At 26.1% G+C, this 12809-nt stretch overlaps 1 protein-coding gene across 2 annotated transcripts; it reads right to left on the reverse strand.

The window, feature by feature from the left end:
* Nucleotides 1–3209: 3209 nt before the first annotated feature.
* On the reverse strand, nucleotides 3210–11700 carry LOC112595038 (atlastin). Of its 2 annotated transcripts, XM_025340109.1 has the most exons (9): nucleotides 11344–11700; nucleotides 7327–7550; nucleotides 6948–7259; nucleotides 6586–6874; nucleotides 6335–6519; nucleotides 6043–6264; nucleotides 5760–5974; nucleotides 3670–3736; nucleotides 3419–3604 (listed from the first exon to the last, which is right to left on the reverse strand). In XM_025340109.1, exons 2-9 carry the CDS (start codon nucleotides 7543–7545, stop codon nucleotides 3419–3421), a joined length of 1695 nt encoding a protein of 564 aa, XP_025195894.1. In that variant the 5' UTR covers nucleotides 7546–7550; nucleotides 11344–11700. The 2 variants fall into 2 exon arrangements, with proteins under 2 accessions (XP_025195895.1, XP_025195894.1); XM_025340110.1 differs by lacking the exon at nucleotides 11344–11700 and having other exon boundaries at nucleotides 3210–3604; nucleotides 7327–7545.
* Nucleotides 11701–12809: the final 1109 nt, after the last annotated feature.

Consider the following 12809-nt stretch of genomic DNA (forward strand, 5'->3'; position numbering starts at 1 on the left):
AAATTCAAAATTTATTGCATATTGAAGCGAAAATTTAAAAAAATTTAAAAAAGTGTATAAGATAATATTTTGACAAGTAGAATGATTTAACATTTATATCTACTCATTTGACATTTTTAGTGATAGTCATAAAAAAAACTGAAAACTCGAAATAAAACTTTACATCTAAGCTTTTCAATAATTGACGAAACGAAAGAAAAAATGCATTCTATTTCTGGATCGAAAGGTGTAACACTCACAACAAAATTAAACGAGCTTTCCAATAAAAATGAAGGTCTGAAAATTCTACGAAAAATTAATTCAGTGTTATTAAGCGAAAGCGTTCAGCTCAAAGAACTTTATCAAGATCCGATAATACTAAGTTGCTTCAAATATGCCCCAATAACTTCGGTTGACGACGAACGTTCGTTCTCAGTCTTTAAAAATATGTAAACCGATAAACGATACAGCTTCACAGAAGAAAAACTTGAAATGCATATGATGATTCATTTTAATAATAAATACAATTTTAAAAATAAATTAAGTTTAGAAAATTCCCTAAATTTTTTATTATTAAGTATTTAAGTAATTAATTATTATAAGTTTTATTGTAAATTTTAAATAAATAAAAAATTCTTGCATATTTTCATAATTTTGACTGCATATTTTCATGATTTTTACTGCATATTATATGGCATATTTCGATACTTTTAAGTTCATAAAAATCCGTGCTTTAATTATAATATATTGATACTTCGTACGCACCCCGTATTTGCGTCGCGTATTGCGCTATTACCGCAATTATTAGTATCACACCCGAACTGGTAAAACACGCACTGAAATTGGTGTCGTGCAACCGGGTGCGCACACCGACACGTCGACAAAGGTACCGGTCGACGGCGGAAAAAGAACTTATATGCTCGGCGGTGACAAAAGTCGTCGGAACCGGTGCTGGCGATTCCGGCCGATATTCGCGCAAGCGCGCCCGAGCATATGTCACGGCGTCAAATCTTATGTTTAAACAATAATTATAAACGATTCTGTAGATTATTTTAATTTCAGGTACCTACGTCCATGGGCGCCCATTGGGGGGGGGGGGGCAAGACAGGGCACTTGCCCACCCCCTGGAAAAAATATTACCACAATATTACCTTATTACCGAGGCAAATTATTTGTTGAAATCACTTTTAAGATATGAAATAAATATAAAAATATACTCATTGTTATTGTATATTAACATCATAGATAGGTCGTATTCTGTAGTCTGTATAACCTATACGTAAAATAATTTATCGCAGATAATTTGTGGTAAATCTATAAAGATCACAATATAGGTACTACAAATATTTTAACCTAACGCAAACAAGGATACTTTCATTCAGGATGTCATTAATATGTTTGGAATAAAACGAAGAAATTTACAGTTCTTATTTACTGATACCGAATAATATACTTAATTATATTATTTAATTTCTATTTTTTTATATACTTATTAATTTATTCGTATGGCAATTATTATATTAATACACTATATATATATATAAATAAAAATATAACACGCATGTATAGTGTATACATTTATATGTGAAAAATAACATTAAATCTTTATTATCTTACATTCGAAAACTTTTTTATTTTGACCCCCCCCCCCCTAAAATATTACCAATGGGCACCTATACCTACGTCCTACAGTCATAGATAAACAAATTAAATTAATAGTATAGCCGATAAAGGTTGTGACTTAATATGTCTTATTGTAGTCGATACTTATAGTGCTGCACTGGTACGTACATAAATCAAATAAGTTCAATTTTTGTTTAATACCGATTGTATTAAACACGTATATTAATGTTACGTTGGATATTCAGCAATATTACGTAGATATAGCTAGCAATTAAGAATACTTCAATACCTTTTCTAGTACCTATACAGGTAGCTAATAAGTTCTATTTTTAGGGGTAGTTAAAAGTTATGATTTTCCTGTACTTTTCTTAATTATTGGGAAAAACAATTAAAGAATATTTTTACACTTTTTTATTTTCATATTTTATGTTTGAAGTAAAAATAGTAAATTTATTGGAACAGATTATTGTTTCATGTTATTTGAAAGAGCTGAACTGGTTTCATAATAGATATTGTAGGTTTAGTCTAAGGGCTTGGTTGACACATTTATTCTATTATTAACTATACATAATAACTAATAAAATAAAAAATAAGCTTCATTAAAAATATAGAACATACATTTAATCATAAAATTATGAACACAACAACCTATACACCTCAAACACTGACAATCAGTGTATCATACTATAAATGTAAAACATCTAGTGTCTTTAACATAAAAATTTAACTCAAAAAATTAAAGGTTCACATTTACATTTTATTAGAACATATAGTTTAATTTTGATTGTTCTATTTTTTACACAAAATAAAACACCATTCTTTCAAATATGATTGTGAATGTTACAAAAATAAATAATAATATAACCCTTGTTTTTATTATTAATACTTTTTTCTATACTATAGTATAAATCCAGAAAAAACAACAGTCCCGTAATTAACTTAACATCCATGGCACTTAAAATAGTAATATTTATGTACATAAATCTTAATTATAAACCCACAGTAAAATGGTTATTGGTTTACATTAGTTATTTATTTAGGCAATGAAATTAATTAATATAATAATATATAATATATATAATTCTTTACCAATAAACCATTGTGTTGAATGTTTTCACGTAAAACAATAGTATAATCCACAGTTATCATAAATTATTAATAGAAATATAATAACTTTTGTAAATAAAATATTTTAAACATCAGTTATTATTGTTACAAATACATTATTGGTGATGAAGACATAACGTACCAAACAGTATTAGCTATATGTAAATTGAAATATTAAAACCAATTAAATGTGTATAGAAAATTTTACGACTTGGTTATATCCCAATGATTTGAGCAATTTATCTAAGAAAAAAGTATAATTAAAATATGTTTGGAAGACTAAGATGGGCTTTCTAATAAAAAATTAATAAAATTAAATTATATTAAAATTGTTGTTAAATTGAATATGCATATTAAACAAGGAAAAATAATTTGATAAAATAATATGAAAACCAGGTTTTATTCAATAAAAATTACTACTCATTTTTGTATAGTTAGATTTATGGTGGAAATTTTCTTGAAACAAAATGTATTATTTGCCTGAAAAAACTAATGAAAAAATATCAATGGATTCAACACAATAAATAGTATTAACTATCAATACACATTAACATTTAAAAATGATGATAAACAATGAATTTCACATACAAGTAGATAGGTATAACATTTTATATATATATATAAAAAAAAAAATATATATAATCACAGAAAGTTAACATATGTGTGCCATTTATGAGATGACTTAACAATGTCATAAGATAATATATTATCATGATTGTTTAAACCTGTCGTTCATCTCGACATGGGAATTCATTCTTTGCATTGGTTTTTTTCCAAATGGTGACTGAACACCAGTTATAGGAGATGTTGTATTTTTCACAGCTATGTTGATTGCTTGATTAGTAGCCTGTTCTAAACTTTTTTGGAGGAAAATTTCATAGCTTGGCTTCAAAAACTAAAACAATTTTAAATAAATTAATAACTATAATAGATATTTTAATGATTAATAAAAATACTAACATTGTCCCACGTAATATTAGCTGCATCATCAATAGTTGAGCCTAATTCACTATGTACTCCACTGTACCTGAAATAAAATAAAAAATATTTATTAAATATTTGTTGAAACTATAAAAGCATAAATTAAGTAGCAATAAAGACTTAAAAAATTATTAAAATTCATGAATCACAAGTATCATTAGTATTAGCAGACATTTATAGAGCTAGATAATAATAAGTTATTATTTATAAATTGTTATAATTTATTGGTCATCCATTTACTCAATGTTTATATTTAATTAATTCCAAATAATGAGTAAAAGTTATATGGATGAAGTTAAGCTAATACATAACTAGAAGAGGCGTATATTCAATGGAAATCTAGACTAAATTACTTATACATTAACTTTAAGTATTATTGTACTAAAATAAATTTAACAGAACTTCTAGCTTTTTAACATACACAAATCAAAATTTTTTTTCCCAAACCAAATTAATTCTCATTTCTCAATGACAAATTGCGTTTAAGGTTGGATGTTTTAAATAAAACCAACTATTAATAGTATATCAAACAGAATATCTAATTGAACTGTGTTTGGAAATGAAAATTTGAGTTTTTAATGATACAAATACTAAAATGTTTATTTTTATGAGTATATGAATATGATTAAAAACCCTAAGTCCAATTGGTAAAGTTGAGGACATTAATGAGATCTTTTGTAAAATGATGAAAGAACTATAAATATAAAAACTGTAGCAGAAATACCAAGATATTTTCAAAAGTGGCATGACTACTGGAAGCACTAAATAGAATCTAAAGTACATTATTTTGAAGGCAATACATTTAAATAGAATTAGTAATACATTTTGCCGAGGTTATTATTGAATATGCTTCATATACATTTTTTAACTAGAATGAAATCTCTAAACACCGGGACACTTTCAGTTGCTAACAATTTGTATGTTATTTAAAAGTAGGAAAATGTAAATAAAAAAATGATATACACACACACACATATATATATTTTTAATATTTGTGTGTACGAACAATCGTACCCATATATATTTATTATTAGAATTCAGATCTTAAAATAAATGATTTTTTTTTTTATATATGTAATAAAAATTTAATTTTATGCATAAATTCATTTCACGTCATTCTGATTCCAAATAAACCAACTTTTTTTTTTTTAGTTATTCCAGATATGGAATTATTATATGTTTATCATGCTACAGCAGACGTGTCAAACACACAGACCTCTGCGCATTTTATTGTGGACCGCGGGGCTACCAATATTAATGGACAAAAAAAAAATAAAATAAAATATTAATACCGTATTATAACTATCTTGGATTCTCAGAGAATGGTTTATTAGGTATATAATATACATTATTAAACTGTCTTATCTTCTGATAAGCTAATCTTTTTTAATTTAGTTGTATCTGTGGTATTCGTAAATGTAAAGAATAAAATTAAAAATTTGTATAAAATATTAATTTTTTTTGTTAAATATTTATGTGCATAGTAAATTATTCAATATATTTGGCCTACTAGAAAACTTTTAGTTTGACATGCTCATGCTATAGTAACAAAAAAATTTAATTAAATTAATAAAAAATGTATAAACCCAGAATACTGGCTAAATGGTTATTTTGAATTATTATGGGTTTGATTTAAACAAAACTTTTTATACAAAGTATGCACCGATCACTTAAGTCAGTTTCATCATTACAAATCTAGCAAAATACATGGTAGTTAATTCATTTTTATATAAAATAAATATATTTTTTTTTTTGTCATCTATCATGTTTTAAAATCTGAGTCCTAATTGTTAATTAAACAAAATCAGTTACTTAAGCTTGTTTAAAATAATATTTCAACAGATATGCCAAACGAGACAGTTAGTACCAACGATGGATAAGATAAATTATAACAGTATAATAATGTGTAAAATGTACATTGTAATAAAATATATTGTGTTCGCGCTTTAGAGGTTTTTTTTTTAAATAAATAGAAAAAATGTCACTGTTCCCAAAAAAATGTCTGCTAATTGGAAGTGTTTGCTAAGGGAGGTTTCACTGTATAATAAATAAATTATTAATATACTTGCCTTATATATGCCCACATAATAAGAATGAGAAGAGCAAGACCCATAATTAAATTAATACCACTGGCTACAGAGTACATTCCAAAGAAGTTAAATATTCCAGATATGAAATAACAGGCAACTGCAACTGCAAAAAATACTGCTGGTGTACGTGCAGATTTGAATACATTTTTACTCTCATTTTGTGATTTAAATTTTAAGTAATCTTCATCGATATCCTAAAAATTATTGAAAAATTAAAACAGTTTAGTAACATAAAGTAAAAAGTATGTATATATTGTCTTACAGCCTCTAATTTAAATTTGTAAGATTCTGAGAATTCATCACCTCCCATTTTTCTCTTAACAATGAATTGTTCCATAGCTATCTCTTTGCTCTTAATATGTTCTTCATCTAGTGAGTTGTTATTCAAATATGGTCTGTTACCACCACAAATAGTATCCATCATTTGACGGTACACTTCTCTAGCAGATGCAACAGCAGATAAATTATTTGCTTCAGCAGTAGTCTAACATAAAATTGTTACGGTTTTATTTATTTTTTTGCTTACTTTCTAATAAACATTTATTTAAACTTACAACAAGCATAGATTTTGGTTCTGGTAGTTCAACTCCAGTAAATAACTTAATATATGCTTTGAAATACTGGACTAACTCTTTTGCTTTTACTTTTTGTCCACCAATTTCTTTCAAAATTAATTTGTTTGGTTTCAACAACATTGGTATCAAAGTTAATAGGTTTTGTTTAAAGTCTGGTTCAATATCTAAAAAATATTAAAAATAAAAATTTAATCCTATTAAATTATTATCATAGTTAAGTATGTAATTACCTGAAAGTTTGCCATCAAAATTGGGATTAGTAGCAACATTCAGACCAGGATGAGGCATTAAATAACAACTGATTTCAGAAAAACACGATTTAATATGTTTTCTTAGGGACTGAAGTTCTGGATGTTGTTTATCAGATATTTGCAGTCTTTTATCTAATATTTTTTGTCCACCTTCTGCACCATATTCAGCTTCATATGGAAAACTCCAGTCTCTAACTAAAAACTGCAATTTTTGAAATGGCTTTGTACCAGAATCTTCTAGTGCTAAACGGCCATATTCGGTGAACAGCTAAAAAAATAATAATTATACAACTGTTTATTAATTAGGTAAATTGAAATAACATAAAATAAAAAACAATTACCTGCAGATGTTGTAAATCATCTTCTTGTATATTAAATTTTAAGTTATATATTTGGATTGAGCTAAGCAAAGTGCTTAATGCAAAAACTGTGGCACAATCTTTGACTGTACTTTCACTATCAAATGTACCTTGGGTATCTAGTAGTATGATGGCTACTTTTTCGCCATCTTCTAAAGTAGCTTTAAATACTTCAGACCACATAAGAATACCTGTAGTATCTCTATCAGATCCACCACGCCATGTAAATCCATCCAGTGGCTTATCATCTGAACCAATCCAATGAGCATCTTCTTTTATTAGGTTTAAATGATACTATAATATTATTATTTATTAATATTATAATTTTTAAGTTTATTAATTATTTTTTATGAATATTTACTGTGGCTTTCATGTATCTGAGGAAAAAATCCATTAAAAATGATTTTCCCTTTCGGTAAGATCCAGCAACAGATACCACAACAACATTTCGATCTTTAACATCATCCTTCAAAAGAATACTTTCAAGAGCTTCTTCATCTAATATGAACTGATGATCTTCTTCAGCCAAAACTATCGGTACTGGCCTACCAACATTTGTAGCATCTTGAACTTCTGCCATAATGTCTACAACAATGAAATAATAGGTTTAAATGATTATTCTATGTTATTAAATTAAATAGTAATTACTTATAGGTAGGTACCTAAAATACAAAAATATATTATAAATAAAATATAAATAGATTACCGAAAATATTTTTAAATTAATTCATAAAGTTGGAAAGTATAATATTTTAAACATGATTATGATAGATATCTTTCTACCAAAGATATTTCATAAACATATATAAATAATGATAAGATATTAAGATTTATATATGTACCTAGCTAACTTTTGAGATTATGTAACAGAAATTAACAATAAAATTATTTAAATTTGTAGGTTTTTTTTTAAAACTAAAAATAACTTTAGTGCTTAAGGATTTTAAGATTAAAAAAAAAAAATTCATTGGTTGTTTATGTCTATACTGTATAATTATAATAGATACTAAGTAAAGCTATAGGTATAATATATTATGTTAATAAAGAAAAGAAACTTTATTTTTTTGGCACAATAATACAGTATACCTATAAATAGGTGCCTATAACAAAATACAATAAAAATATAAATTAATATTATAGTAAATATAACATTATAATGTTATTATTATTTTGTATTCAGTAAAATTCTAGTAAGTAATAATTAATACAAATAAAATTTTTACTAGATAATGTTATCATAGTTTTGACAAGAAAACATCAAACATATTGTATTATTTTACAAGAATGACTCTATAATAAAAGATAAAATATTCATGATAGCAACTATTAAATTATTGTTATTTATTTTATATCAAGTGACACTTGACGTCTCCCTTAATTCAACATTAAATTTAAATTTAGATACTTACTTGAAAATATTATAAAATGTATCTACTGTTTAGGTTAAGAATTATGTACATTAATTACCATGAAATTACTTTTGAAAAATTGTGTAATGCTACTTAACCTGTTAGATTATACTATGATTTCATGTAACCTTCTAACAATACAATGAGGTCAACAAAAAAGCATGACAAGCTGATTTTCTCCTACTCATTAATAATACTAGAAAATAAAATGTATGTTTCAATAACTTACTCAAAAAAATAAAATAAAAATAATATGTCAACGAAATTAAACTGTTAATTAATATGCGTTTATTTAATTATTTAAGAACTAAGAACATATATAAATAATAATTTTAAAATTCTTTAAACAATTATACACAAATTAATGCTTTTAAGCAACAATGATTAATGAAGGTAAAATGAAACATTTTGTTAGGAAGGCGCTTTGATGTGGAAGGAAGGCCAGATGACCTGGAAATGATTATTTGCCCAAATCTCAATTGGCCACCAGTCTGATGGTATTTTAAGATTTTAGAAATACATGCCAAAGTTTAGATATATGTAGAAATTTACATGAACGGTTACAAAAAATGTTTACACCTTATTCAAAAATAAAAGTAAATGTCATGATTAAATTAATTGTAAAATAGTTTACCTTCTACTCAAAATACCTAAGGCTAAGGATATACTTTGATAAAAATAAAATTTCAGAATTTATTCTTAATATTGATATTTTTAAAAATTAATTAATATTCAATTGTGATTACATATTATAACATAAAGGTAAGAAATATTTTTTTTTATCAATTTAACGTGGCTAATAATGTCTACAGTTCAATAGATGTATACAACAATGAGTAATTAGGGTTTGTAACTTAATGCTCTTAAGAAGTGTTAAATATGTTTGCAATTAAGTATTTAAAGATACAAAATAAGAACTGTTAATTTTTTTATTATAAATATTTTCATAAGTACAATATTTATAGGTTATTCATAGTTATAAGTACTCTTACGAATAAAAAATGATAAAGGACTATATATTATACATACACCAAGTACAGCATACTTATGAGCAAATTTTAAAGTAAATATTGAAATAGTTTTAATATTTTTACTTAAATGGATTTTAATTTTTTAATTTTTCCATTCAATTACATATTTGAAAAACAAATAAATATTATATTATGTAGCAAGGGTCAGAAGTGAGCTATTTCAATTATGAACAAAATGTATGGCACAAGCTACATTACCGTTATTTTTTTCATTTCTTTGTTAATATTAAGTATTACAGTAATACATGATAAAATGTTTTCAGTAGTTAGAAACTTAGCTATTTCATAGAACAGCATGTGAGTAAAACACCTAACAGCTAATCTTTTATGTATTAGACAACATTACGTGTTATTGATATGTTCATGTTTATTCATCTGATTTGGACAATAATTATTTTGACTACAGTAGCCAGCAGAAAAAAAATGCATCTATAGTTTGTTGGATGGAAAAAGGTTTTTTCCGACTTTTCAACAGGCATTGAAAATTTAACTTTAAGTGTAGGCATAATAAAAACTTTATCTATTTATTCTATTATAAATATATATTGTTAGTTGATTAATATGGATTAAAATAAATTTTAAATATGTAGATTTGTTATTCATCAACTAAGGTAATTAAATCCATGATACAATTGAAGATACAATATAGGTATATAAAAATCTCATACTATGTATAACTAAATATTTGCAAATTAAAAATAATAAAATTAGGTACAGAAAGAAATAAAACTTTAAGGGGGGAGAGGGTCGCCCATCAATAATATTTGCCAGTCATTTTCAATGATCTTTAATTTGTTTTTCTAGTATAATGTATATTAAAACATAACTTGATAATATCTATATTATAAAAATAAAATATATACATTTTTTTTTTGAATAAGTAAGTAATTTATTTAAAATGTTTACTGAAAATATAAATTAGAGTATATATTTTAGCTACCACTATTCCATTTTAGGTATTCCATCATATATATATATATACATATACATAAATATTTTTACTTATAACTCAGTTGAATTATTATGATTATCTATGATTAATTAAGTATATAGGACTAAAATAGAATAGTGAAATATGATAATGAATAGTTAAAAATAAAAGCAGTAGAAAAATTTAAGAGTTAATATGCTATTAAATAATTAATCCAAGAAATTAATTTATTGATATTACCTAATTAACTTTTTTAAATCAAAAGGTACTTAAACATTTGCTAAGATAATTAATTAAATATATTGATATCTATCACATTAGATTTTATCTAATACATGATTAAAATACATTTGCGATGTTTTTAAATTTAAATGCAAAATAATTGTTAATTTAATCTACATAATTTAAACAGTTACTCAGCATTTTTAGGTATACATATCAAATTTAATGTCTAATAAATTATCAATCGATGTGAAAATATTAAATTGATAAGAAGATTAAAATGACTATTTAATTTTTTGATGAAGAAATTACCTACCAACATCTTTTAACGATTTTAATAGTTGTCAGTAATTACAAACTTCTAATATCTATCTTTTAATTTTTAAATGTTGTTAGGGTATATTGAAGTATGATAGTGTTTTAAGATAATGCTATGAATCTGTCAATTACTTATTATTAAATTGATACTTTATTCTGTGACAGCATTTTAAACCTGGCAATAGCAGCACAAAAGAGTAACTAATGACTATCCTGGAGATGATGAACTTGATAAATTGTACACAAGTACTAAATTGCAGGTATACACTAATATTAGTAACATCAAGAGTACATAATATTATTAGGGCACTACACGGAGAGGGGCGGGGAAAACATTAAAATGGAAATCCTAATAAGCAGCTCGATAACACATCATTTAACAATTCCAGCCTCGTCCTCGTAGCCTTACACGAAAATTTCGAGATACCATTCCAGTTTCTTGTGTAATGAATTTTGGACGTGCTTACCAGGCGTAGGTAGTATTCTGGTCTCTCCGGACGCTTTCTGAGTTGAACGTGTACAGTTTGACACGCGCGCAGCAGTGATATCGCGAACCGATCGTCAAATGTTTCAAAACAGAAAATCCTACCGGAATGCTGTAGGGTAGGCGGTGCAGATGAGGAAATATAAATCACAAATTAAAATAAATAACACACATAGATACGACACGATCGCATGCACACGAAAACGACAAGAGTCACCATAAATAATCGAATATTATTATCTCGCACGGACACCCACTTGTTTCAGTGCAGTAAGCAGTTGGCTCACGGTTGGAGAAGGAAAAAAACGTCTGAACTCTAATGTCTATCATTAAAAAAAACTTGTTTATCGTGTATTTGTGTTGACGGCAGCTCCGTTTGATGCGCGTGCGCACAAGTTAGCACGCGAAACTACCGCCGAAAACCGTTGACGTCATAACCCCGCCAGGGGCAGCGCGATCTGGCGGACGGAAGCCAGACCTATGTAAATTTCATAATAATAATTATTAGTCTTATAATATAATTAATAATAAAATATTATTTAATAGTGTATTAAATACGACAAAAGTCCAAGAACAGTAATAATTACAAGTTACGAAATGTTCTTGAAATAATGTAATGTTCTCTTGTACGTGTTTGTACGTACTACCAAAGACCATAGTTTTTACTGTTTACAGTGTTTACGTAATAATATTATTACCTATAATAAAGATGTTTTTGATTAGGTAATTTAAATGAAAAATATTAGTTATTTATTACTTAATCCATAGCGTTTTCATGCATAAAAAAGAGAAAAAAGAAAATAAAGATAGTCCAATGATCGACGTGTTCACAGGATTGATTTGTTTTGTTGTGTGCGGATTAGTATGCATTTTGCCTATTGGCTATCGGATAAATGGCATTGGTCATCATAGGTATTTTAGTATATCATTTGTAGTTTGAATTAATGTCTAATGGTATTATTACTACTGTTATTGAGTATATTTACAAATTGCATTATATTATTATAATAATCTGCAATGCTATTATTACTTCAACGGTGGTCTTGGTTGTTATTTTGCATCGGTAGATGTCGCTTGCGTAATGTGTCTGAAATCTTAATAGAAAAAAGTCCAGAGTTAGAAAAAATACCAAAAAACGTGTTTTTATTGTTTAAAAGTTTAAAACACGTTTTTTTTTGTTGTTTCAAATAGAATTTTTAAAATTTTTTTTTTGTCTTCTATTTAAAACAGTTATAAACAATTTAAAACATGTTTAATGTTTGAAGTCGAAAAATTCAATGTAATTAAAAATTTAGATTTAGATATTTTGATTAGGCAACATTGGCAATACTGTCATTAAATAGATTCTTATTGAGTCAATCATAGAAAAATTGTTGCATTTAAAAAAAGCTATCTTATACTCAATATGAGGGGGGGGGGAACTGAAAATCTCCCCTCTTAAACCTATCA

Source organism: Melanaphis sacchari, unplaced genomic scaffold (genome assembly GCF_002803265.2).
Source record: "Melanaphis sacchari strain LSU unplaced genomic scaffold, SCAv2.0 Contig24_pilon_pilon, whole genome shotgun sequence".
In the NCBI taxonomy this organism is placed as follows: Eukaryota; Metazoa; Arthropoda; class Insecta; order Hemiptera; family Aphididae; genus Melanaphis; species Melanaphis sacchari.